Raw genomic sequence first — 26,190 nt, forward strand, 5'->3', positions numbered from 1 at the left:
CTAAGCAGGATTTGCGTTGCAGTATTCAATATCCTTTCTCCCTGAAAAAGATACTGTTTTTTCCTTCTTTTCCCCACTGTACTGCACCAGGTCAGGTCGAATGGCATGGAGGGACCACAAAACAAGAAATTCTTAAGCTAGTTCGGCAATTTGGGTCCCAGGCTAAGAGTTGATGTGAACATTTCGTTCATTGTCCCAGTTGAAACTTTCCAGCTGCTTTTGCTGACTTGTGGAGAGAACCCAGCCTTGGAGGTCGAGCTCCAAGAGTCCGGGCAGCTTTGACAAGGCAGCCAATAGCTCGCCAAACCATTCCCGACAGTCACGTAGTAACATTGGCCGAAGACTGACATCCAATTCGGAAAGCTGCTCGAGGGCACCTACACGTTGATAGAACATGGCCCATCCCTGGTCAGAGATGTGGTGGTTGTAGCTCAGGTCCAGCTTCTGTAGTTTAGTCAGAGGGCCATCTTGGATAACCAGGGCTGAAAAGAGACAACAGGTCAGTGGCTAAGGTACACATTTAACAGTATATAGTACACAACGTGTGCTTGCAAATTGTTTTATAGCAGGTTTTTAAAAGGGGTGTGGTGGAGGGTCAAACTATGAAATGTAAAAATGCATGGGGTATCATCACACAATGAGGCTTGTATCTAATGCAAACACTAAAAAACACAGCAATAGTACCTTGATTCCTGGGGTGGCAAATGCTATGCTTGGACTGAAAAGATAATTGAAGGGAGAAGGTAATATTTATTTAGATATGTATACGCGGGGGGGGGGGGGTTGTAGCAGGAACACCTTATATTAGGCCACACATCCCTGATGTAGCCAGTCCTCCTGGAGCTTACAGTAGACCCTGTACTAAGAGCCCTGTAAGCTCCAGGAGGATTGGGTACATCAGGGGTGTGGGCCTATTATGCAAAAGAGTTCCTGCTAGAAAAAAGCCCCGTGTATACCCCACTTTTTCCACCCATGGGGATCCAAAGCAGATGACAACATTATTCTCTCCTCCTCTGTTTTGTCATCACAATAACCACCTTATGTAGCAGCTGAGGTTGAGAACAAGTGACTGGCCCAACACTGTTCAATGAACTTCCATGGATGAGTGGGGATCTGAACCTTGGGCCTCCCAGATCCTAATCCAATACCCAAACCACCACACCACATGCCTATCCTCAAATCATGTTTCTTTTCAAACAAGAGTAGGGTTACACCATTTAATAGAGACTTCTGGAATGAAACAGTCTTCAAGACAACTGACAGAATTTGAAAACCTATTAGCTTCTAAAACAGTGGGTTATAAAGGCCTTATTTCTAAATAATATAGAATGTTGCATTTTATAAAAATGATAACCTGCTTTCTTACATCAAACCATGTCATTAAAACTTCAATAAAATTTTAATTGAAGATCGATGGCAAAATATATTGGACTCTCATATATTAAAATCAAAAGCAGTAGTTATTCGCACTCACTCATATCAATGCAGTATTTAAAGTTAAATTATATACATTCAACAGTACCTCCCCAATGTTGGAAAAACTGTAGTGCAATTGACACTACCACTGTTGGTGGTTCTGCAAATATGTAGAACGATTCTGGCAAAAGATTCAAGAACAAATATATAACATAACATCCTATAATATACCTTTCTCAGCTGACTCACTATTACTAAATTTTTGGGATATCCCAGAAATTCCACCAATTCAGAGAGAATTAATAGTAATTGTATACTCCACAGCAAAATGTACACTAGTGAAGTCATGGAAAACTGCTCATATACCTTCAATTACAGAATGGTTTTTAAAAGCTACCGAATTTTGTATGGTGGCCAAAATAGCATCTAATATCCATTAGTCAGAAACAGATTACATGTATCTCTGGCTTAGATAACCCTACCTGGTTGTCTAATTTAGTGAAACAATTATCCTTATTTGAATTTTAGGGTTGTTTTTTTCCAGCAAATATAGAGAGCAAATTTGTTTTAATCTTATTCTTTCTTTCCTTTTATTTTAGCTATTTTCTTCTGTAATGCTAAGGAGAAACTACAATTTTATAATTTGTCAAACCAATAACAGACTTTATATGTAACTGTTTTACAATAACATGTTTGCATATCAACTTCCAGCCATGGGTTCTATATCAGTACCTTACAACTTTTTATAATTGTCATTGTATATTATATTGTAAACCAAATAAAAATATTACAAAAAAAAAAGAGTAGGGGCTTAGGGGCCTCACTACAAAGCACTTTCTGCAAGAGTTGCCAGCTCTGGTTTGGGAAATACCTGGAGATTTTGGGGATGAAGCCTGAGAAAGGCAGGATTTGGAGAGGAGAGGGACCTCAGCAGAATACAATGCATACAGTCCACCCTCCAAAATAGCCATTTGCTCCAGAGGAACTGATCTATGTTGCCTGGAGATCAGTTGTAATAGTGGGAGATCTCCAGGCCCCAACTAGAGATTAGCAACCCAACTTTCTGCCTTCAAGGAGCATGAAGCACTGCTTTGTATCAGCATTTTAAAATAGTCCTCCTCACACACATTTCTCCCTGCATTCTCGATATCCTGTTTAGATATAATCCAAATCTTTGCAGTGTGAATTATCCCATGTGAGAACCACTAGACATGTCCAGTTCCTTCCTACTGTGCCATGCAAAGATGAATTGTGGTCGTCGAGCAAGCTGGTTGTGAATCACAGTTTTTAAAACACGGAGTACCTGAGGAGGGAAATGCAGTTTTATACCTACCAAGACAAGCCAGATCTTTATCCACCAAGCTGCAGCTGCTCAGTCTTAACTCTTGGAGCTCAGCTTCGAGGTTTAGCGCTTTCAAAATCAGCTTTAGGTTCCCACCAACGCATTTATTCCAAGAAAGGTCTAATATCTTCAGTTCAGGAAGGTGAAGGGCAGCCTCGGCTGAAAAGATTAACAACAGCATCTAGTGCTTACCAAAATAAATAGCCATCCTGCGGAGACGCACAACCTTCTGCTTTGAACCACGTTGCTTTTGTGACGTGAAAAGGCCACTTTCTGACATTCTGTCCCATTTTCTCAGCACTCCATTGCGCACCCCTGTTATGTTACCCAGACACAAAACCCAGGATGGAGCTATGCATTTAGGAGCAGGACTGAATCAGCGGCTGGAAGGTCATTCGAGGGAGACAGAATGCTTAGCAGTCTCACCTCTGTAGAGTCCCTAACTGCACCCCTTTACTTTCACCTATGTCAGTGAATAGTTCCCCTTTACGCCAATGAGAACAAGTAAAGCACTGTGCTTAAAGGGGCAAACTGGGTGTTAGGGGGTTCACAGATCCAACCTGTAGATGCCAGCATCATTTCAGAGAAGAAGTTTGCAAGAGTCCATGGTATGGCAGAACCAGATAATCTTGTTTCCCTGGGCACACCTTTCCCAATGCTGAAATAGCCTATTTTGGAACTTGAAAACGAAACCAGAGGAGGGGGAACAAGACTGCCTGGTCCCCCTATGCCATGAGCCTTTGCAGCATTTGCAAATGGATGAATTCTTCTTTAAAATGGCATTGGTACCTGAGGTGCTTGAACTCAAGAGCAGCACTGACCTATAAATAAATAAAACAATGGGCAATATTAGTTTGGGCACGTAAACTTAAGCCCAGGCAGCTTTATGGGTTCTCTGTGGTTAACAAGCTGTTTTCTCCTTTTGTAATTTGTTTATTCTTTCCACTCTTTATGACACATCACTATTTTTGGCATTGTTTCCAGTTTTTGTGATCCTAGTCCTGTTGCAGTGTTTGTTGGATGCCCCCATGCTATTTGGCTGCATCATCTGACACTCTATTATCCACCCTGAGTCTCAGTGAGAAAGGCAGGCTATGAATTGAAGTTAATACATACATTGGGGAGACTGAAAAGCTGAAGTGAATATTGAGTATCTTATTATATTTTTATTTCATTCTTCCTGCAATAGCTTGGGGCAGCAAATGTAGTTCTTCCCTTTATCTTTAGCCCAGCCCTGTGGAATAAAACCGAAAGAGAGAGAGAGAGTAGCCCAGCATCACCTGATGAGTTCCTTGACTATCTGGAGATTTGACTGAAGGTTTCCCATATTCACACTCTTATCTTGAACACCACACTGACTTGCCATTAAATGTTACAGAGACGGTCATCTTTTTGGGAGAAGAACAGCCAGCAGGGTATATTGGCAGAATGTCATATTAGGACCTGGGAAATCCAGGTTTGAATCCCTGCTTTGGCATGAAAACTCACTGAGTGACCTTGGGCCAGTCACTCTCAGCTAGGGTTGCCAAGTCCAATTCAAGAAATATCTGGGGACTTTGAGGGCGGAGCCAGGAGCAAGGTTGTGACAAACATAATCGAACTCCAAAGGGAGTTCTGGGCCTGGCTATCACATTTAAAGGGACCACAAACCTCTTAAATGCCTTCCCTCCATTGGAAATAATGAAGGATAGGGGCACCTTCTTTTGGGGTTCATAGAATTGGACCCCCAGTCCAATCTTTTAGAAACCTGGAGGGTCTTTTGAGGAGAGGCATTGGATGCTATGCGGAAAATTTGGTGCCTCTACCTCAAAAAACAGCCTCTCCAGAGCCCCAGATACCCACAGTTCAATTCTCTAGTATACCCAGGGCTCTTTTTCTAGTAGGAGCGCCACTGAATATTAGGCCACGCCCCCTGATCTAGCCAATCATCTTGGAGCTTACAGTAGGCCCTGTACAAAGAGCCCTCTAAGCTCTTAGAGGATTGGCTATATCAGGGGTGTGTGGCCTAATATGCAGAGGAGCTCCTGCTAGAAAAAGAGCCCTGATTATACCCTATGGGAATTGGTCACCATTGGGTATAATGGAGTGCCCAGCCGACAGTTCCCTCCCCTCCCCCCTGCCTTCTGATGACTTTGAAGCAGGGGGGGCACCTCCAAACTGGGGGATCCCCTGCCCCTGGGGATTGGCAACCATACTCTCTGAGCCAATATCTGACAGGTCAGTGGTGGAGAGAATAAAATAGAATGGGGATGGATTATTTATTTATTTGTTTTTGTAGATTTATAGCTTGCCCTTTCCTGTAATGGGCTCAGGGCGGGTTCCAACACAATGAAACAATCAAACCAACAGTAAAACAGGCAAACAAATAACAATAAAACAATCGAACAGTTAAAAACAGATTAAAATTTAAACTAATTAAGCCATTAGCTTAGGATTGATTTAAAGCAGCATGGAATGGTGTGGACATATAAATTAAGTGCAGCTTTAGGTGTCCAAAGATGTCAACTGTATCAGCCCGATTTAAGCAACAGTGCTGGGAGCCTAATTTGATGGTACAATAAGAGAAGGACATCCGCCTGCCTCAGCCATAGGCCTGGCGGAACAGCTCCGTCTTACAGGCCCTCCAGAATGGCAACAGGTCCGGCAGGGTCCGAACCTCTATAGGGAGCTGGTTCCACCAGGCGGGGGTCAGGGCCAAAAGAGCCCTGGCCCTGGTCGAGGCAAGTCAGACATCCCTTGGGCCAGGGATGGTCAAAAGATGTTGGCTGGCCGATTGTAATGACCTCCGGGGCTCATATGGGGAGAGACAGTCCCACAAGTATGCCAGTTCCAGGCCACTCAAGGCTTTAAATGTCAGCATTAAAACCTTGAAGCGGATCTGGTACTCAATTGGTAGCCAGTGCAAACTGCACAGCATCAGCCGACTGCTTGCTTGTACAGGCGATTCAGTCAGCAATCGTGCTGCCGCATTCTGCACCAGCTGGAGTTTCCGGATCAGCCTCGAGAGCAAGCCTGCGTAGAGCGAGTTACAGTGGTCCAGCCTGGAAGTGACCATTGCATGGATCACTGTAGGTAAGTCTGAAGAGCTAGATAGGGCGCTAGTTGCTTGGCCTGCCGAAGGTGGTTGAAGGCAGATCGTGCAACAGCTGTAAACGGCTTTGGGTCCCCATTGGGGAGAAAAGTAGGGTACAAATAAATATAAATAGGATTTTTTTTTTAATGGAAACTTATCAATTACTTAGCAGTTCGCTGGCCTAATTTTTATATATGGTAGGATGAAGCACTGGTAGGGTTAGTTTATGTCTAACCCAGTAAAATAAATGGTGTCATAAAGAATGCCCATCTAGATAATCAGTCTTCCCAGGTGTCTATCCCAGCACTTAGCACATTTAACAATCTGTATTGGGAAGACATGGATAATTAAAGCAAGAATAAATTTCAGGTAGAGCCCCGTGGCACAGAGTGATAAAGCTGCAGTATTGCAGTCTGAACTCTGCTCACGACCTGAGTTCGATCCCAGCGGGAGCTGGTTAAGGTAGCCGGCTCCAGGTCGACTCAGCCTTCCATCCTTCCGAGGTCGGTAAAATGAGTACCCAGCTTGCTGGTGCGAAAGTGTAGATGACTGAGGAAGGCAATGGCAAACCACCCCGTAAAAAGTCTGCCGTGAAAACGTTGTGAAAGCAATGTCACCCCAGAGTTGGAAACGACTGGTGCTTGCACAGGGGACTACCTTTACCTTTAATTTCAGGTACAGTCTTACCTAAAGATGCAAATGAATTCTGCTGCAGAGAGCAATTGCTCAGGAGCACAGATTTCAGTTTAGGTAAAAACCGGAATCGGCTAAGAAGGTTATCAGAAGATAGCCCAACGCTTTTATTTGATGATAAATCCAGCTCTTGAAGACTTGACAAAAGAGGTATTATCTGAGCTATAAAGTATCAATAGACAGAACAGAGACATTATGATAAAGATTGATGAGTCATAAATAAAAGTGGTCAAACATTTGGCTATATCTCTTCCTCCCATTCTCCTTTTCCTGAATACAAAATTCTGAAAATAGTTGAAAAACTAATAAGAAAAGTAGGATAGATTGTGTAAAACTTGGAAGATGTAATCTGATTATAGATATCTTCTTTGCTGTCCATTTAAGTAAATTAACCAATAAAATCTGCATACTTTTTCCTATGAATAAATGTGCTTCTATATCTTGTTATCTCAGAGGTGCCACTAGATTCCTGTTTATTCTTGCAGCAGCAAGCTGAGACGGCTGCACTTCTGAAATTCTGTAGCAAAAAGCTTACTTTTAAGTGATGCATGCCCATGTCACTGCAGAGGCCGTCTTGGAGCCAAACAAAACATTACTGTTTTTAAAGAGTTTTAAAGCAGAGACCTCACTCTTAGAAGATGATATAGATCACCTGCAGTTTTTTCAATATGTTTTCTCCTCTGCACTGAGATTGAAAATGTCAAGAGGGTGGGGGGGGGAGCGACTGGCAACCTCTGTAGCTACCATTTACTGATTTAAAAAAAAAACTGTCTGGAGATCTGTTTTCATTTCTTTAAGCATCACATCTGGTTTGACTGTGACCTGTGCAGACCTATTTGTTTTGCAGTTTGCTTTAATACTGCACTTCCCTGTGTTTCTTGTGGACTGATGAGAATTGTGTGAGTTGATTTGTAGGATACTAGGAGTGTGAGTATACAGTCTCACCCTCACATAAGAGGTTAGTTTAGATCAGTGGTCCCCAACCTTTGTGGCATCGAGGACTGGCACCAGAGCTGACCTGCCCACCACGGTCCCAGGGCCAGCAGGGTGGGGCACCAAATTCAGCCCTGCCGCTCCAGGCATCGCGCAGCCTCCCCGCCCCCTGCGGCTGTGCAGCCTCCCTGCCCTGTCCCCCCATGGCTGTGCAGCCTCGCCCCTACCCCCCCAGTGGCTGTGCAACATTGCTGCCCCGTCTCTTCTTGCAGCGCCTCCTCCACTCTCCATTTTTACAATTCTAAGGCCGGAGAAGAGACAGTGAAGCGCCGCCTTCCCTGGCTCTTTAAGGGTCGACCCCGCCCCCCGCCGATTGGCAGGGAAAACCTCCGCAGCCGCAGCAGGCAACCTGCTGAAGAAGTGACTCCACCTTGTCTCCTCCCAGGAAGGAAGTGGAGAGGAGGCAAAGGCAGCAGTGTTTCTTCGGTGGGTTGCCAGCTGCTGCTGCGGAGGTTTTCCCTGCCGATCAGCTGATCAGTGGGAGAGAGGGGTTGGCCCTTAAAGAGCCAGGGAAGGCGGCCGGCCCTTAAAGAGCCAGGGAAGGCAGTGCTTCACCACCCCTTCCCCGGCCTTAAAGTTGTAGAAACAGATTGGAGGAGGCACCACGAGGGGGGGGGGGGATGGCAAGGCTGCACAGCGCCGCGGGGGCAGGGTGGCTAGGCTTCACGGCCAGGTTGCTAACAGGCCACAGACCAGTACCGGTCCATGGCCTGGGGACCCCTGATTTAGATGATTTACTTTTTTTTAAAGGTAGACTGGATGACCCTGGAGGTTCCTTTCAACGATATGATTCTATGATTCTATGTATCATTTCAAGGGTTAGCTGTGTTGGTCTGCAGTAGAACAGCTAGACTGGAGTCTTTAGAGACCAACAAGAATTTTGGGGGTATAAGCTTTCAAGAATCAAAGTCGATGAAGGTATGATACCCCAAAAAATTCTTGTTGATTACTAAGGTGCTGCTAGCCTCTAATCTAGCTGTACTCATATATAAGGTTGTACTGAGTTTCCCACCTCCAGAATTGGTAGAGTCTTCAAAGAGAAGCCAGTACTCAGTAGCAGTGAGTACCGCCACCAAATGTCCTTGAGGTCTTCCAGCAAAATGTTTCTCTGGTTTGTTATTAGCACCTCATTGCATATATATCTTACTTAAAATGGCCATGTCCTCTTCGGTAATGCAGCACTGATGAAGATCCAGGACTTCGAGGTCACGTAGGTTGGCCAAATGAGCATCTGAGTTCCGGAAGCCTCCTCCCATCTCTTTATTGCATGACACATCTAACTTTTTAAGTTCTCGCAAATACTGAAAAGCATCATCTGGATAGCAAAACAGAAACAAGTTATCAAAGATCAAGCCCATCTACCGACTATTAAAGCCCCCTTTTCTCATCTGTTTCTATGACTCTGAGCACAGATATGATGTGAACTCATTTCAGAAATCAGAAATTTAGTAACTCCTCGGCTATACCAGGCTAGCCTGATCTTACCAGATCTCAGAAGCTAAGCAGGATCAGCCTTGCTTTAGAATTTGGATGGGAAACCACCAAGGAAGTCCAGGTCGCTATACAGAGGCAGGCAATGATAAGCCACCTTTGAATGGCTCTTGACTTTTAAACCCTACAGGGTCACCATAATTTGGCTGCAAGTTGATGGCAAAAAAAACCCTCCTCAGAATTTGAATTTCACACATTTTCACATTACATTTATAAAACTTTGTTTTTAAAGATCAGATTGATTGGCAGAGTAGAAGCATATTATGAAAAAAGATTCTCCCCCAAACTTTTCTACCTTGAATTTGCTTTGCAAAAATCTGAACGTGTGTGTTTTTTTCAGTTCACATTTATTTCATATTTTCCAATTATGGACGCCAGAACATCTAAAAGTATAAAATACTGAACTTGACCAGTTGAACTTCATACGTGTGTAACTTTTCATTTCTGTTTGAGAAATTTAATTTGAACTCATTTTATGGATTTGAATCTATACTCCCCAGCTCCTAAATCAACATTTATATTTACCTAAGCACTGGAATCCATCTTGTTTCAAACCGCACATGTGCAAATTTAGTACTTTCAGGCCTGAGACATATTTCAGTTCCTGAGCAATGCTTTTCAGACTCCGTCCTATGTTTTTGTTAATGGACAAATCCAGTTCTTCAAGGCTCTGGATTCTGTTTAGAAGCTGAGCTGGAAAGAAGGCAGACAATGGGCTGGTTATAACATCTAGAAGTTAAAACCTGGGTGTCACCTGCCAGCCTGTCTAAAAGACTCTGGTGGTATTGTCTAAGACAGGGGTGGCCAACGGTAGCTCTCCAGATGTTTTTGCCTACATAAGAACATAAGAGAAGCCATGTGGGATCAGGCCAATGGCCCATCCAGTCCAACACTCTGTGTCACACAGTGGCAAAAAAATTTTATATATACACACACGCTGTGGCTAATAGCCACTGATGGACCTCTGCTCCATATTTTTATCTAAACCCCACTTGAAGGTGGCTATGCTTGTGACCGCCACCACCTCCTGTGGCAGTGAATTCCACATGTTAATCACCCTTTGGGTGAAGCAACTCCCATCAGCCCCAGCCATTGGCCATGCTGGCTGGGTCTGATGGGAGTTGTAGGCAAAAAACATCTGGAGAGCTACCATTGGCTACTCCTGGTCTAAGAGACTCTGCTGGTATTGGATGAGCTTCTGTTGTGTATGTCCAGAGAGAATGTCTCAGGAACTATAATTCTGGCACCCAGTCTACCATGAAGGAAATGATGAGTCTGCTATATCAGTGGGAAAAACTTCACATACAGCATAATGACTGAAGGGGGTATTGTGTGCTATTAGCAGGAAGGAAGTGAACAGATATGAAAAACCTAAAACCAAACATGTTTTTGACTAAACTGTAGAGCCTACAGTTTACAACAGCACTACAGATAAGATTAGAATGTCAATAGCCAATCCATATACAAAAGAAGCCTCTCAGGTAAGCTCCTCCATTAGCATGTCACAGCCCAGGAAGCTCCCACAAGATAATGACTCTGCCCTACCCCACCTGCCCGAGTAGATATAAATTACCTACCTACCAACTTCTTCTCAGTTTGACTCAGAGAGAACTCCAGTTTTCTGGGTTACACCTCTGAGGATGCCAGTCACAGTTCCTGGCAAAAATCAGGTCTCACAATGCCAAGACCATGGCCACACAGCCTGGAAAATCTACAACAACCAATGGACTCTGGCCGTGAAAGCTTCAACAACATATAAAATTGTGATTATTTGCCTTGAGCCTACATAAGTAATGAAACATCATTTAGATCATAATGGTAGAATTTCTACTCTACTACATCTGTTTGGAGTTGCATCAGTAACAGGCTGGGAAATAGAAACTGCTTTGTTGACTCTTCAAACAGAGTTTAAAAATGGAAACTACTAAGATAAAGCTGGTCAGAGAAAGAATCATCAAAGAGTTAAAGAGTTTTGTGGGAGACTGAGAGAGAGGCAGCCAGGAAGTTGAATTCCATATATTAATTTGAATAGTGTAATTATCTTTTGACAGTCTGTAGTGAGTAATTATCAATACTGCTTCTTTATCCTATTCATTATTACAACAAGCTAAGAAGAAAATACTGTTTTCCTATTATACAGATGGAAAACTTGCACAAAGCCACAGAGCTAGACTTTTGAGTCTGGACCTCCTAATTCAACACCCATTATAAAATTATATCTGTGAATAATATTGTGAGGAGCCCAAACACACAAATCAGAGTTAACAAACAGCTGTGCATATTTAGCAACAATACATTAAGCATGATAGGCGAAAAGATGATGAATTCATAGTAACTATTTAATCTGACATCTCAAATATATGATGCAATAATGAACAATGCTGGATGACAATAGGCCCTTACCTAGAGATTTTCCATCTTCCATTGTTAGGCTGCAATCTGTCACTTTCAGTGTTTTGAGATGATAACCTTTGGGGATTTTTTGGGTTAGACTGGAAAGGTTCCCACCAATGTTATTATTCCATGATAAATCCAATATCTCAAGGTAAGGAGTGACTTCAAGGGCTACTCCTGTAAAGAAGCATTTGGAAGTCTTATTATTTTATATACTTGAGTACCAAAGAGGAAAAAGGATAATACAAATGCCATTTAATTGCTTGCATGCAGAACTGCCACGACTGAACACTTGCAGGCCCATATATATACTTTATTCATGCCAGGTGACATCCTAGAACACTGGGTTCATTACTCTGGAGTAAAATTTGCCACTGCTTCCAAATTCACAATAGAGAATGAAGATTAGAATCCCACAAATGTATTGAAACTGTAAGAAAACCTTTCCCCCACACTTTGGTTTGGATCCAGACTAGATGTTCCCACATGTGCAAGTACTTCCACCTGCAGAGTGTGATTTTCCCACCTGTTCCCTCCAGTAGCACACCAAAATGCTCCCTGAAATCCTGTTCCTGGGAATCCTCTCCCCCCTCTCCCTGAGACTCTGACAGACGTGGTTCTCCATGATCTCAAGCCAGAAGACTTTCACAATACATTAAAACAAAACAAAACTGGAGATGCTGGGGATTGAACCTGGAACCTTTTATATGCACAGCAGATGCTGTATTACTAAACTATACAGCTCCTCCCTTAGTAGTTCCCTTCCTCTTCATATATATTCTAATTAAACATTATAAGTAGAAAGCCATTATAAGTAGAAAGTCATTTTGCTATCTGCAGGCCCATGATGTTAGTAAATGCACCATCTGTGTCTTTAGCAGCACACACACAAAACTAATTGTGGCAGACCAATTTTAGCAATTATAGAATAGGTAGATTTTTCCCCATCCACTTTAGCAACATGTGGGTACCCAGATAATTAATCCAAATAACAGATTAGAGCCTCTGCCCTGAAGCTTGATGTCATGACAACATAATATATTATGGGAGCCAATATAAGTTATGGAGTCTTGTGAGCAAAAATTCTACTCGGTGAGCTACTGGTATTAAAGTTCTGATTGAGCAATTTGGCTAGTGTATAAATCAGTTTGCTCTGGGGCTATCTTCCCTGAGCTGACAAAAATGTGTGAGCCAGGGGCTAAAAAACTGTGAGCTAGCTCACATTAACTCAGGTTAGAGGGAACACTGATGGGAGCCATGATTTCTTTCTTCCTTACAAATTTTTATCATCCCTACAACCTTCATCACCATGAATTAAGTCTACCTGCCCATCCCTAACACTATGGTTAAGTAACATAAAGTGGGAGCCTAGAAAGAAGAAAGAACAATGCAGCAAACTTTTGCAGACCTCTGAGGGAAACCTTTGGGACTGGACAGGCTGCCTAAAAATGCACATATTAAGCTGCCTTATACTGAATCAGACCCTCAATCCATTAGAGTTAGTATTGTCTAGTAAGACAGGTAGTAGCTCTCCAGAGTCTCAGGCAGAGATCTTTCAAGACACCTACTGCCAGACGGTATGATTGGGATTGAAGCTGAGACCTTCTGCATGCCAAGCAGATGCTGTACCACAGCCCCTCCTCGAGTCTGAAATGGATCTGCAGGCTCCGTCCATGCAAGTATAAAATCTGGGCATTTTTACTAACATCTCCAATGAAATTGCCCATTATCATACTCCCATTAGAGTTGTTTTAAGGAACTGCTGGAGGATACCTAAAGAAGTTATGTCCTTGGCTGTAAGTCTGCAATTATTCAGTCGGAGGACTGTTAGCTTCTGCGTGTGGCTGAATTGAAGAGTAAGAGGTTGGAGAGCCCCTCGTATTAAATCATTCCAGGAAAGATCTATCTCCTCCAGATCTGGCAGCAAAGGTAGAATAGCAACTAGAGGGGGAGAAAAAGCAGAGCAAGAGAATGGCAGGGACTATGTTTTTTATGACACAGACTATACAACACACGAAAACATGTCCTCTACTGAACTTCTAAATCTATGATGGAGGCTTGTGGTGTTTTAAGGATTAAGCTGCTGCCAATCCAACCAACCTCCACCACACCCTTGGAATGGCAGGTACCAGGGTAAGGTGGGTAAAAAGCTGGTGTGTTCAGTAAAGGCAGTGATATACAATTGGATCCTACCTGCTTTTGATCTTGGTTGGTTCTTCTTCTCCCACACCAAGTGGCTTTTCTCCATGTGGGTCCTTCAGTCACTGGCAAAGCCTTTTGAGTGGTCTGAAGGCCACCTCTGAGAAAAGCTGGAAAGACCCAACTCAAAGAAATTGTGGGATGTTAAACAAGGCTGTGCTGCAGAGGCTTAAGCTGCATTCATACATTGTTGAATATTGTGCTGTTATTGTGCTACAGCAGTCATTCACTTCTTGGATTGTCTTGTATGCACCAGAGAATCCAGGTGCTAATGATTGCTGCAGTGCATCCAAAGCACAAGGATAGGTGGATGCAGCTCTAAGATCCCTTTCCAAGCACAGTGGAGTATGAGACCACTGAGCTGCATTTGCCTGCATGCCTACTCCTGCCACCCCCTATCTCTCCCTCATCTCTTTCAAACTTTATTAATATACAGCAGGGCTGGCCAACGGTAGCTCTCCAGATGTTTTTGGCCTACAACTCCCATCAGCCCCAGCCATTGACCATGCTGGCTGGGGCTGATGGGAGTTGTAGGCAAAAAAACATCTGGAGAGCTACCGTTGGCCATCCCTGATATACAGCATAAACTAGAAAGTATTCAATACATGTAGTTTATAGATAGGTGATAATAGATGGGGGCAGGGCTTTTTTTGTAGCAAGAACTCCTTTCCATACACCACCCTGATGTAACCATTCCCCCTGGAGTTTACAGTAGGCTAAGAGCCCTGTAAGCTCTTGGAGGAACACACTTTCAGTTCTCACTTGAGTCCGCATACATTACAATTGGCTACATTAGGGGTGTGTGGCCTAATATGCAAAGGAGTTTCTGCTACAAAAAAAGCCCTGGATGGGACTCTTAAGGATGGGATTGAATAGAAGCATCTAGATGAGCTGAGAGATGGAGCCCAATAGGTTGCATGGCAAAGAAATGAGGTTGGAAGCTCTAATAACCTCCTGGGTTGGTACAGTACTGCTTCCAGGTTTTGGAGCCTTCATCAAAACACCATCTCTTCCCTGGCAATACAGAAAGGGAAAGCAAAGTGCAGGTGTGGCCTGCTTCTTACTCACCCACCAGTGTGGATAAGCACTGCACAGTCATAGGTCCCTTTCAGTACTGTGGGTCTACTGATACCCAACAAGGCCTTCCCTTGACACCAGCACTGGGTTGGTTGCTTTATGAAAAGTTGTTTCTTTTAGCTTTGTAGCTGAGAAAGCCTAGTACTAAGAAAGTGCAACAAAACAGGAACATACTCAGCTGTTTTATATCAGCTGCATTCAGTGCACAGTTGTTTAGGTCCAAAACTTTGTTACTGGGCGGCTTATCCAGTTTTTCCAGGAACTGCTTCACTCTCCAATGACATGGTGTTGTCTCTGCTTTGGAAATGGAAGACAACAAGGCGATGTGAGAAACAAAAGCCTTAGAAGTGTGGTAACTTGGCTCCTTTTCAGTCATCCCAACTTGCTCCAGTCATCTCAAGCAATGTTTTTATAGTCCACCTATAAATGGCGGACTAAATGGCTTTCACTATGATCAGCAGTTTCTACATCAGCATACCTTCAAGTGGAGCAGCTGCGGTAGGCTTCCCAACCCCCCCGCCCTGGCGGGGGACTCCAGAATTTATAGCCTCCTCCCCCGCTCTTCAAAAGTCCAGAAGCGGGAGGGGGGGAGGGGAATGGCTCCAATTTCATGCCACTCTCCTGGAGAGAGCCTGCCTGATTCCCTGCACCCACCAAAGGCTCGGCACTGGAGTCCAGTCATCACCCAGGCATGCTAAGAAAGAGCCTAAAAAGAAGGGAAGGGAGGGGGGGGGTGTCTGTCCTGTCCTGTTAGTAAGGAAGATTTGTACAGCCTGCGCGATTTGTAGATCTCATTGCTCAAACGGTGGTTGGTGTGTAAATAAACATTCCTTCCAGGCACCGAGAGAGGGGAGATCTAGCAAACATTTTCTCCTCACACAAACCTGCCCTGTGCCTTCACTACAGAACAGAAAGGCATGAGGTGTTCTTGATGAGATTTTGAATGATGCATGAACTGATAAACTGCCTTGCCCTCAACCTGTCAGCAGCAACTTCTGCAGAACTTTGCAGTAGAATACTTATTGAGAACTTTTGGGGTTGCTTTGCTTTTAAGACGAAAAGCCTCTCTTCCAGAACAGGAATTGCAGTGGGTGGGTGTACAGGCAAGGAGTAATCTTCTGACGCTGTTTTGCTCTGCTGCTAAGGTGCTTTCTACAATGATTTAAGGTATTCGTTTAGAGTGCTTAAGTTTTCGTTTTATGTGCTTTTCAGCCGGGCTGGGCTAAGCACAGTCCCAGCCTTGTGTTCTTGTGGAGACTGTTTATTTTTTCATTGTCTTATCTGATTTATTGCCTCCTCTGCTTTTATTGCCTTTGGCTACCCCATGTTCAGCTTAACTTTAGTATATGCTGGCCCGGGTGTCTGGAACATTCTGAAGAAATTTGTCTTAATTTTTAAAACCTTGCTAAAACTTTGAACCCAGTGGCACCTTTAAGACCAACAACGTTTAATTCAAGGGAAAAGGGTAAAAGTCGGATCTACACGGATCTTCATGAATTCATATGATTTTTACATTGAAATGAAATCAAACCACTTTAATCCTATAGATCCTGTCTTAGACTATAGGCAGGACCACAAAAATCATGCCTCCACGAATTCATGGAGCCTCAGCAATGCAAAAACTGGGTTCCAAAGCACGGATCCTCATGAATTCATATGATTTTTATGGCAAAATGAAATCAAACCACCATCATGTTGTAGATCCTCTCTTAGACTATAGGCAGCACCAGAAAAATCATGCCTCCACGAATTTGTGGCGCTACAGCACTAAAAAAACATGTTTCCAAACCACGAATCCTCGTGGATCCTCGTGATTTTTGCTTTGAGCCCACCCCAAGATAACCAGCCAATCACATATCATGTCCATGGGCAGATGTTGCACCACAGAAATCGTGGATCCACGGCTTCGTAGCAGCGCCAGGGACCAAAAACTTGGTTTTGAACCACGGATCCTCATGGATCCACATGATTTCTGCTTCGAATCCCCCCAAAGCCCTCAATCGAATCACATATCATGTCCATGGGCAGATGTTGCACCACAGAAATCGTGGATCCACAACTTCGTGGCAGCGCCAGGGACCAAATACTTGCTTTTGGACCACGGATCCTCATGGATCCACGTGATTTTTGCTCCGGATCCCCCCAAGCCTTCCATACAGCCACATATCATGTCCATGGGCACAGTTTACACCACAGAAATCATGGATCCACGGTTTGATGGCAGCGCCAGAAATAAAAAAAACTTGGTTTTGAACCACGGATCCTCATGGATCCACATGATTTCTGCTTCGGATCCCCCCAAGCCCTACATCCAATCACATATCATGTCCATGGGCAGAGTCTGCACCACAGAAATCGTGGATCCACAGCTTCGTGGCAGCGCCAGGGACCAAAAACTTGCTTTTGGACCACGGATCCTCATGGATCCATGTGATTTTTGCTTCGGATCCCCCCAAGCCCTCCATACAGCCACATAGCATGTTCATGGGCAGAGTCTGCACAACAGAAATTGTGGATCCACGGCTTTGTGGCAGCGCCTGGGACCAAAAACTTGCTTCTGGACCACGGATCCTCATGGATCCACGTGATTTTTGCTCCGGATCCCCCCAAGCCTTCCATACAGCCACATATCATGTCCATGGGCACAGTTTACACCACAGAAATCATGGATCCACAGTTTGATGGCAGCGCCAGAAATAAAAAAAACCTTGGTTTTGAACCACGGATCCTCATGGATCCACATGATTTCTGCTTCGGATCCCCCCAAGCCCTACATCCAATCACATATCATGTGCATGGGCAGAATCTGCACCACAGAAATTGTGGATCCACAGCTTCGTGGTAGCGCCAGGGACCAAAAACTTGCTTTTGGACCACGGATCCTCATGGATCCATGTGATTTTTGCTTCGGATCCCCCCAAGCCCTCCATACAGCCACATACCAAGTTCATGGGCAGAGTCTGCACCACAGAAATTGTGGATCCACGGCTTCGTGGCAGCGCCAGGGACCAAAAACTTGCTTTTGGACCACGGATCCTCATGGATCCACATGATTTCTGCTTCGGATCCCCCCAAGCCCTCAATCCAATCATATAACATGTCCATGGGCTGAGTCTGCACCACAAACATCGTGGATCCACTGCTTCGTGGCAGCGCCAGGGACCAAAAACTTGCTTTTGGACCACGAATCCTCACGGATCCATGTGATTTTTTCTTCGGATCCCCCCAAGCCCTCCATACAGTCACATATCATGTCCATGGGCACAGTTTACACCACATAAATCATGGATCCACGGTTTCGTGGCAGTGCCAGGGACCAAAAACTTGCTTTTGGACCACAGATCCTCATGGAGCCACGTGATTTTTGCCTTGGATCCCCCCAAGCCCTCCATACAGTCACATGTCATGTCCATGGCCAGAGTTTCCACCACAGAAATTGTGGATCCATGGCTTCGTGGCAGCGCCAGGGACCAAAAACTTGGTTTTGGACTACGGATCCTCATGAATCCTCATGATTTTTACTTTGGGCCACCCCAAGCTCACTATCCAATCACATATCATGTCCATGGGTAGAGCTTGCACCACAGAAATCATGGATACACAGCTTCGTGGCAGCGCCAGAGACCAAAAACTTAGTATTGAACCATGCATCCTCCAGAATCCTCATGAATTTTGCCTCGGCTCCCCCCAACCTCACCATACAATCGCATATCATGTCCATGGGCAGAGCTTCTACCACAAAAATCATGGATCCACGGCTTTGTGGCAGCACCATGGAAGAAGAACTTGGTTTTGCACCATGGATCCTCATGAGTTTACACCCCGGAAATCATGGCTCCTTGGCATCGTGGCAACATCATCAAGCGAAAACATGGCTTTGAAGCACATATCCTCATGGATCCTCATGATATCTGCATTGGCTCATCCCAAGCTCACCATCCAATCTCATGTTGCGTGAGGATCCGTGGTCCCTGGCGCTGCCACACAGTCGTGGATCCACTATTTCTGTGGTGCAACATCTGCCCATGGACATGATATGTGATTCGATTGAGGGCTTGGGGGGATCCAAAGCAGAAATCATGTGGATCCATGAGGATCCATGGTTCAAAACCAAGTTTTTGGTCCTTGGCGCTGCCACAAAACTGTGGATCCATGATTTATGTGGTGTAAACTGTGCCCATGGACATGTTATGTGGCTGTATGGAGGGCTTGGGGGGATCCGACGCAAAAATCACGTGGATCCATGAGGATCCGTGGTCCAAAAGCAAGTTTTTGGCCCCTGGCGCTGCCACGAAGCCGTGGATCCATGATTTCTGTGGTGCAAACTCTGCCCATGGACATGATATGTGATTGGATGTAGGGCCTGGGGGGTTCCGAAGCAGAAATCACATGGATCCATGAGGATCCATGGTCCAAAAGCAAGTTTTTGGTCCCTGGCGCTGCCATGAAGCCGTGCATCCACGATTTCTGTGGTGCAGACTCTCCCCATGGACATGATATGTGGCTGTATGGAGGGCTTGGGGGGATCCGAAGCAGAAATCACGTGGATCCATGAGGATCCGTGGTTGATAACCAATTTTTGATTTATGGCACTGCCATGAAACCGTGGATCCATGATTTCTGTGGTGTAAACTGTGCCCATGGACATAATATGTGGCTGTATGGAGGGCTTGGGGGGATCCGAAGCAGAAATCACGTGGATTCATGAGGATCCGTGGTTGATAACCAATTTTTGATTTCTGGCACTGCCATGAAACCGTGGATCCATGATTTCTGTGGTGGAAACTCTGCCCATGGACATGATATGTGACTCGATGTAGGGCTTGGGGGGATCCGAAGCAGAAATCACGTGGATCCATGAGGATCCGTGGTCCAAATGCAAGTTTTTGGTCCCTGGCGCTGCCACGAAGCCGTGGATCCATGATTTCTGTGGTGCAAACTCTGCCCATGGACATGATATGTGACTGGATGGAGGGCTTGGGGGGATCCGAAGCAGAAATCATGTGGATCCATGAGGATCCGTGGTCCAAAAGCAAGTTTTTGGTCCCTGATGCTGCCTTGAAACCGTGGATCCACGATTTCTGTGGTGCAAACTCTGCCCATGGACATGATATGTGATTGGATGTAGGGCTTGGGGGGGTCTGAAGCAGACATCATGTGGATCCATGAGGATCCGTGGTTCATAACCAAGTTTTTGATTTCTGGCGCTGCCACGAAACCGTGGATTCATGATTTCTGTGGTGTAAACTGTGCCCATGGACATGATATGTGGCTGTATGGAGGGCTTGGGGGGATCCGAAGCAGAAATCACGTGGATCCATGAGGATCCGTGGTTGATAACCAATTTTTGATTTCTGGCACTGCCATGAAACCGTGGATCCATGATTTCTGTGGTGGAAACTCTGCCCATTGACATGATATGTGACTGGATGTAGGGCTTGGGGGGATCCGAAGCAAAAATGATGTGGATCCATGAGGATCCATGGTTCATAACCAAGTTTTTGATTTCTGGCGCTGCCACGAAACCGTGGATCCATGATTTCTGTGGTGGAAACTCTGCCCATGGACATGATATGTGTCTGGATGTAGGACTTTGGGAGATCCGAAGCAAAAATGATGTGGATCCATGAGGATCCGTGGTCCAAAAGCAAGTTTTTGGTCCCTGGCGATGCCACGAAGCCGTGGATCCACGATTTCTGTGGTGGAAACTCTGCCCATGGACATGATATGTGACTGGATGGAGGACTTGGGGGGATCCAAGGCAAAGATCACGTGGATCCATGAGGATCCGTGATCCAAAAGCAAGTTTTTAGTCCCTGGCGCTGCCACGAAGCCGTGGATCCACGATTTCTGTGGTGTAACATCTGCCCATGGACATCATATGTGATTGGCTGGTTATCTTGGGGTGGCCCAAAGTAAAAATCATGAGGATCCATGAGGATCCGTGGTTTGGAAACATGTTTTTTCACTGCTGAGGTGCCACGAATTCGTGGAGGCATGATTTTTCTGGTGCTGCCTATAGTCTAAGAGAGGATCTACAACATGATGGTGGTTTGATTTCATTTCACCATAAAAATCATATGAATTCATGAGGATCCGTGCTTTGGAACCCAGTTTTTGCATTGCTGAGGCGCCACGAATTCGTGGAGGCATGATTTTTGTGGTCCTGCCTATAGTCTAAGACAGGATCTATAGAATTACAGTGGTTTGATTTCATTTCAATGGAAAAATCATATGAATTCATGAAGATCCGTTTAGATCCGACTTTTACCCAGACCCTAATTCAAGGTATGTTTTTTCATGTGCAAGCATACTTATTCAACTCATTTCCAGATTACAGAAGTCATTTTCACTTGAGAAAATGGGTGTTAAACTAACCTATTTTTATTTGCTAGCATTGTTTAGCTGAGTTAATTATCTTGCTCTCCTTCCCCCCCCCTTAAGATATAGCAGGTTTTTTTTTTATCACAACAAACACACCAAACAAACCAATCCTATAACAACTGGGGGGAGGGATTTTCCAGGTAAAGATCAGATAGTTTGACAGGAATTGTATTTTTTTGTGAAAAAGAAGCAATATAGTTTATTGCATTATGAATATGTTGGTTCTAGATGACATTTAAACATATTTTTGAGCAATGTTTCCTCTAAGCTGAGTTAGTGTGAGCTAGTTCAGTTTTTAGTCTCCAGCTCACACATTTTTGTCTTAGCTCAGGAAAAATGGCCCCACATGAAACTAATTTATGCAGGAGCTCATGACTTCAATGCCAGTAGCTCACAAAGTAGATTTTTTGCTCACATGACCCCACAGCTTAGAGGGAACATTGCTTCTGAGTCTCAGGTGTTCTAAATGCAGTACTGCAGATATTGCTTTGATATTGTGTTCTTTTCTAATCCCACTAAATGGAAAGACGAATAACTGATACTTGAAAGTATTTCCTGGAATTATGGCATATCTCCAGATTACAAAGTCAATTTCTACTGGAGAAAATGGATGCTTTGGAGGGTGGCCTTTGGGAGCATTGTAATCCCCTGAGTTCTGTGTCCTCCCCAGGTTCCACCTCCAAGTCTCCAGGAATACCCCAACCTGGAGCTGGCAACCCTACTCCTGCCTCTGGTCAGTGACAGGTCCTGGCAACCCTAGAGCTATTCTATTACATGATGGTAACCAGAGCTGCTTATTAGGATTTTTGGTAGGGGTGATATATGCAAACCTCCACTCCCAATTGCTAGACATAGAGGAGGACATAATATGCTCTAGTGTGCATATAAGAATTTTCTCTGGTGTGAATTATCTTAAGCTTCCAAATTGCCAAGTTCCTGAAGCATAAAGAGCTACAAATTCTTTTTTGTGGCAAAGGGAATGCAACTGAGAAATACCTGACCACAGAATTACCAGAGGTATGATAGAGCTACTTAGCCTTGTAATTGTGTTTGACCTGAGAAGACAGCAGTAACTAAGTCTTACTAGGTTGGGAATGGCTTCCACTGTTTAAGGGGGAAGCCCATATCTGTTTTGAATTAAGTGACATTATTTAGCAAGCTTTCATCCAAATTTGTCAATTAGAATCTTATCATTTGAATTGAGTCTAGCACTAAAGTCTCTCCCCCCCCCCCCTTTAGAATCAGGTGTGCTGGAGTATCTAATAAAAGTTCTTCAATAAAAAATTCAGATTAATTACAGCACCTTGCTATATCTGATCATTTTTGCTGGGGAGGGATATATACATTTAGTATTAGAAGAGACCCCATTTTGAAGTGTAGGAGGATAGCCATTGCCCATGGGTTTGAATTTTTTAGATGGACACATTCAATTTAAGTGATGTAGAAATTAGGATTCCTAAACCCCCGTGAAGGGTTTTAGAGGTGGGGTTTGATGCAGTGTGCTGGAAGTGATATAGAGGAGTGAAGCTCAGGAAGTGACATCACTTGACCTTTGACTTGGAAGTGATGTCACTTCCTTGCTCCTGGCTCCACCCCCAAAGTCTCCTGGCTCCACCCCAAAGTCCCCAGATATTTCTTAAATTGGACTTGGCAACCCTAAGCTGCGGGGGCCTAGAAGAGCAGCTCACCACTGCCAACCCCCCAGCATGCCTTTTCTCTGCCTGCTCACCTGTAAGTGCTCTGCCACTCATGCTCCAAGCTGCATCTCCTAACCAGTACCATCAGGGAAGTGCAGATCCATGGGCAGTGCAGATGGCTGTGAGCATGGCCAGTGGAATGGCTTGTGAACAGGGCAGGGAAAGGACGTACAAGACAAGTAGTGAGGCAGATGGGTGGGTGGGGGGTAAGGGGACCCCTAGGAATTCTCTGCCCAGGAACCCCATAATCTGGAACCAGACCTATCTCAACATATAAAATGATTTGTGAATCTTATCTGCAGTATTCAAAAAAGTAGAAATCTAGCTGTATAAAAATTAACTCAGAAATAAGTCCTACTACTTTAAATGAACCTTTCTCAGCAGCATCAAATAAGTATGCGAAGGATTGTATCCAGAACTGAGAAAGAGTGACTTGCAGTGCCATTGTAAGCAGAGAGTTACACCCTTCAGTGGGCTTAGAAAAGTATAGTTCTACCTAGGATAGTACTGTTAGCCATCTGCTATAAATATATTTCCACTTATTCAGTCTTCAGGCCAGAGAACCCAGCCAAGCACTCGAAGAAAGCACTTGGGGAATTGTAATGTTTTTAGAGCAATGGAACTAGTTTGGAAGCCAGAATCCTTAGTGTACCCTGTATAAAGGTAAAGGTAGTCCTACCTTTTGTTATTCCTGGATAAGCTCTAAAATGCTGGTTTGATAGTAGCAAAAGACAGCCATGGAGGACTCCAGTTGGCTAGCACCCATCATGTCACCACTGTTCATACAGTGGACTATGGTTTTATGCACTGTTTTTTTTATGGAGGCAACTCATCTGAAATATAAGGAGAGGGCCAGACCAAATTCGGTTTTGCTGCCAATATGTGTATAAGCCGAATTGTGAAGCTGGGATGAAGAACTTGCTGGGAACACTATTTAAATGGCACATCTGTCTTCACCTCTGGAAGCACAGGCTTCCTGTGCAGACACCCCATGTGTTTCAAATGCAGATACCCTGCCCATCACTGTTACCTGCACCAGGAAGAGCTTGCTTCACGGTTGGCGTTTCTGCTCTAAAAATGCTCATTTTGGGCTCTAGGGTTCTTTTTCTGTCTTCATTATTGGATTTTCTTCATCTGAGCCCAAGGAAAAGATTTTCAGTGGATGCTGATGTTTCTGACGTTTCTCCTTCTCTACAGGGAGTTTCTTCTTCTTGTTCCAACTTATCAAAAGGCTGGTTGAGGATCTCTGGGAGATGCTGCCTTCATAGCTTTCCAATCTTCTTCACTTTGAGTCTTTCAAAAGAAAGAGACCAACATTGTGATTTCCATCTCATTTACAGTTGCCCGGTTCTTTGGGAGATAAAGAGTGCCATCCCCAAGAAGAATTACATCTTTCTAAGTTTATTGATGGGGGGTAAGGACACATGGTATAACCTGACATCGTCAGATTTTGGAAGTGAAGCAGGATCAGCACTTAGATGGGAGGTGATCAAGTAAGACTCTCCAGAGGAAGGCAATGGCAAACCACCTCTGGTCCTCATTTGTCTTGGAAGCCCCTTGCTAGGAGTGGCATAAATAAGTTGTGACTTGACAGTACGTTACACACACACAAGTCCATTGATTGTTTAGGATGGAGGTTAAAACCATGTAAATTATGAAAAACTGTCATATATAATGACATTTAACCATAATGGAAGCTGCTGAATTTATTGCAATTCTTGACCTTCATCATTGTTCTTTTCTCTCCTTTGCAAAGGGAAGGATTTCTTGAAAATATACCTACACAGCAGGGTATGTAATTGACCTAAAGGTTCTTAGAGGGCTATGGATTGGCTTCTAGCAGGAGCCCACACAAAATCCAAATGGAACTTTGCTGTTTTGAGGCTCAACATATCCAGGCATAAAAGCCAATATAAAAACAGTACATTAAATAGATTGATCAAAGAAGCAGATATGAATCATAGGCAATTACCAACACACTTCAGAATCCAAGTGTTCACTGAATGTTCTAAACTGGTTTTTCAAACACACCCTTGCACTATTACCTGGTAATAATAATTATCATCATATGATATTGTGTGTAGTATAGCCAGGAGATCCAAAGATTGTCTGGTAGCCTTAAGTTCTAACTCTATTAGCATTATGAACCACTAGGTGAAAAGCTAGACTTATTTTTTGGGCTGAAAAAGCTCTGACTGATCCAAGGTCACCCAGTCAGCTTCATGTGGAGCACAGAATCGAACCCAGTTCTCCAGCTAAGAATATCTTAACCATGCTGGCTCTCTACTATTACCTGAGAACTATGCTCACACATGGACATAGTGAACATGGAGTGCTCAACTCAAGAGAAAAATGGCATTGGTGGGCAAAGGAAGTTCCATTTGCAGGGATTGCAACCTCACCAGTACATTGCTGAAAACCCATTTCTGAAGGATGTACATATGTATGTATGTGTATAATACCATTACAAATGATGATGTATAAGAAATGCCCAATACAGGAAGGAGATCCATGTAGGTTCACAGAGTGTGTAGTGGATAAAATCAAGTTCCTAAGCAGCATGAGCCTTTGGGGAAATCTGACATTGTGGTGTCAAATAGATTATAGAATAGTTTGTAGTTGATTTCATCTGATTTTAAGTGTTGCTTGCCGAGTTCTTGGGATGACTATCCTCCAAAAATGTAAAGGCATACATACAACAACTATTGTCAGAAGCTTTTAACAAATAAAGCAACCTACCTTCTCTATCCACTGTGGGTTTTTTTTAATGCTAGGATGTTAAACCTTCCAAAGAACTTTCTTGGCTTGTGAAATAAATCAGCTTTGATCATGAGTGTTCTGCAGGTTCAATCTTTCATCAGTTCCAAGTGCTCTGTGAAGCTTTGTTCTTTCAGGTGGGCAGTAGCGTTGGTCTGCAATAGAAGAGCAAGTTCTGAGTCCCGTAGTAGAACCTTAAGGAAGAACTCCAGAGAATAAGTGTTTGAGAGTCAAAGCTTCATTCGCCAGAAGCTTTATCTCTTCACTGCAGAGAGTTCCTGAATTTGCAAATGCTAGTTTCCAGTGCAAAACACTGGATGCAGCCTTCCGAAGAAAAACTTAGCAGAGTTCAAAAGTTTTCCGTGTCTACCAAGAGAAAAAGACAGAGGCGTCAGTCCTATGCTAAATATTCCCTTATCTTCTTTCCAGTGCATCCGGCACTGGCTTGCCACAGACTTAGCAAATAGTTTTGTTCAACGTATTCCCTTAAGCAATGTATTTGGCCAGTCTCATTAGCTTTCTTTTTTTTTTAATTCCAAGACAAAAGAGGAAGTCGTTGTGTAGACTTTGCTACTGGAGCAGTCTCCATGTGACAGATTTCTGGCAATGGGTTTTTCTTGGGAGGGCTTTGTTTTATAGCTCAAGTTACAAGGCTACCTGTAAAAAAAAAAAAA

General features: G+C 44.0%; 1 protein-coding gene across 2 annotated transcripts; it reads right to left on the minus strand.

Moving 5' to 3' along the window:
• Positions 1-136: 136 nt before the first annotated feature.
• LRRC31 (leucine rich repeat containing 31) lies at positions 137-26,190 on the minus strand. 2 transcript variants are annotated; one of them, XM_060242500.1, is made up of 10 exons: positions 25,499-26,190; positions 23,790-24,052; positions 14,853-14,972; positions 13,176-13,343; positions 11,412-11,579; positions 9,534-9,701; positions 8,665-8,832; positions 6,519-6,686; positions 2,750-2,917; positions 143-482 (listed from the first exon to the last, which is right to left on the minus strand). In XM_060242500.1, exons 2-10 carry the CDS (start codon positions 23,842-23,844, stop codon positions 163-165), a joined length of 1,503 nt encoding a protein of 500 aa, XP_060098483.1. In that variant the 5' UTR covers positions 23,845-24,052; positions 25,499-26,190; the 3' UTR covers positions 143-162. The 2 variants fall into 2 exon arrangements, with proteins under 2 accessions (XP_060098484.1, XP_060098483.1); XM_060242501.1 differs by lacking the exon at positions 6,519-6,686 and having other exon boundaries at positions 137-482; positions 14,853-14,975.

The sequence above is a fragment of the Heteronotia binoei genome, chromosome 6 (assembly GCF_032191835.1).
Source record: "Heteronotia binoei isolate CCM8104 ecotype False Entrance Well chromosome 6, APGP_CSIRO_Hbin_v1, whole genome shotgun sequence".
Taxonomy (NCBI): domain Eukaryota; kingdom Metazoa; phylum Chordata; class Lepidosauria; order Squamata; family Gekkonidae; genus Heteronotia; species Heteronotia binoei.

What these genes read in the sequence shown, in the direction of transcription:
- LRRC31 (XM_060242500.1), bottom strand. Translation starts at nt 23,844, where the DNA reads ATGAGCATTTTTAGAGCAGAAACGCCAACCGTGAAGCAAGCTCTTCCT. An exon ending in GGAAGATGGAAAATCTCTAG is followed by an intron (nt 9,702 to 11,411) that starts GTAAGGGCCTAT and finishes CCTTCTTTCCAG; the next exon opens with CTCAGCTTCTAAACAGAATC. An exon ending in TAAAGATCTGGCTTGTCTTG is followed by an intron (nt 483 to 2,749) that starts GTAGGTATAAAA and finishes GTCTCTTTTCAG; the next exon opens with CCCTGGTTATCCAAGATGGC.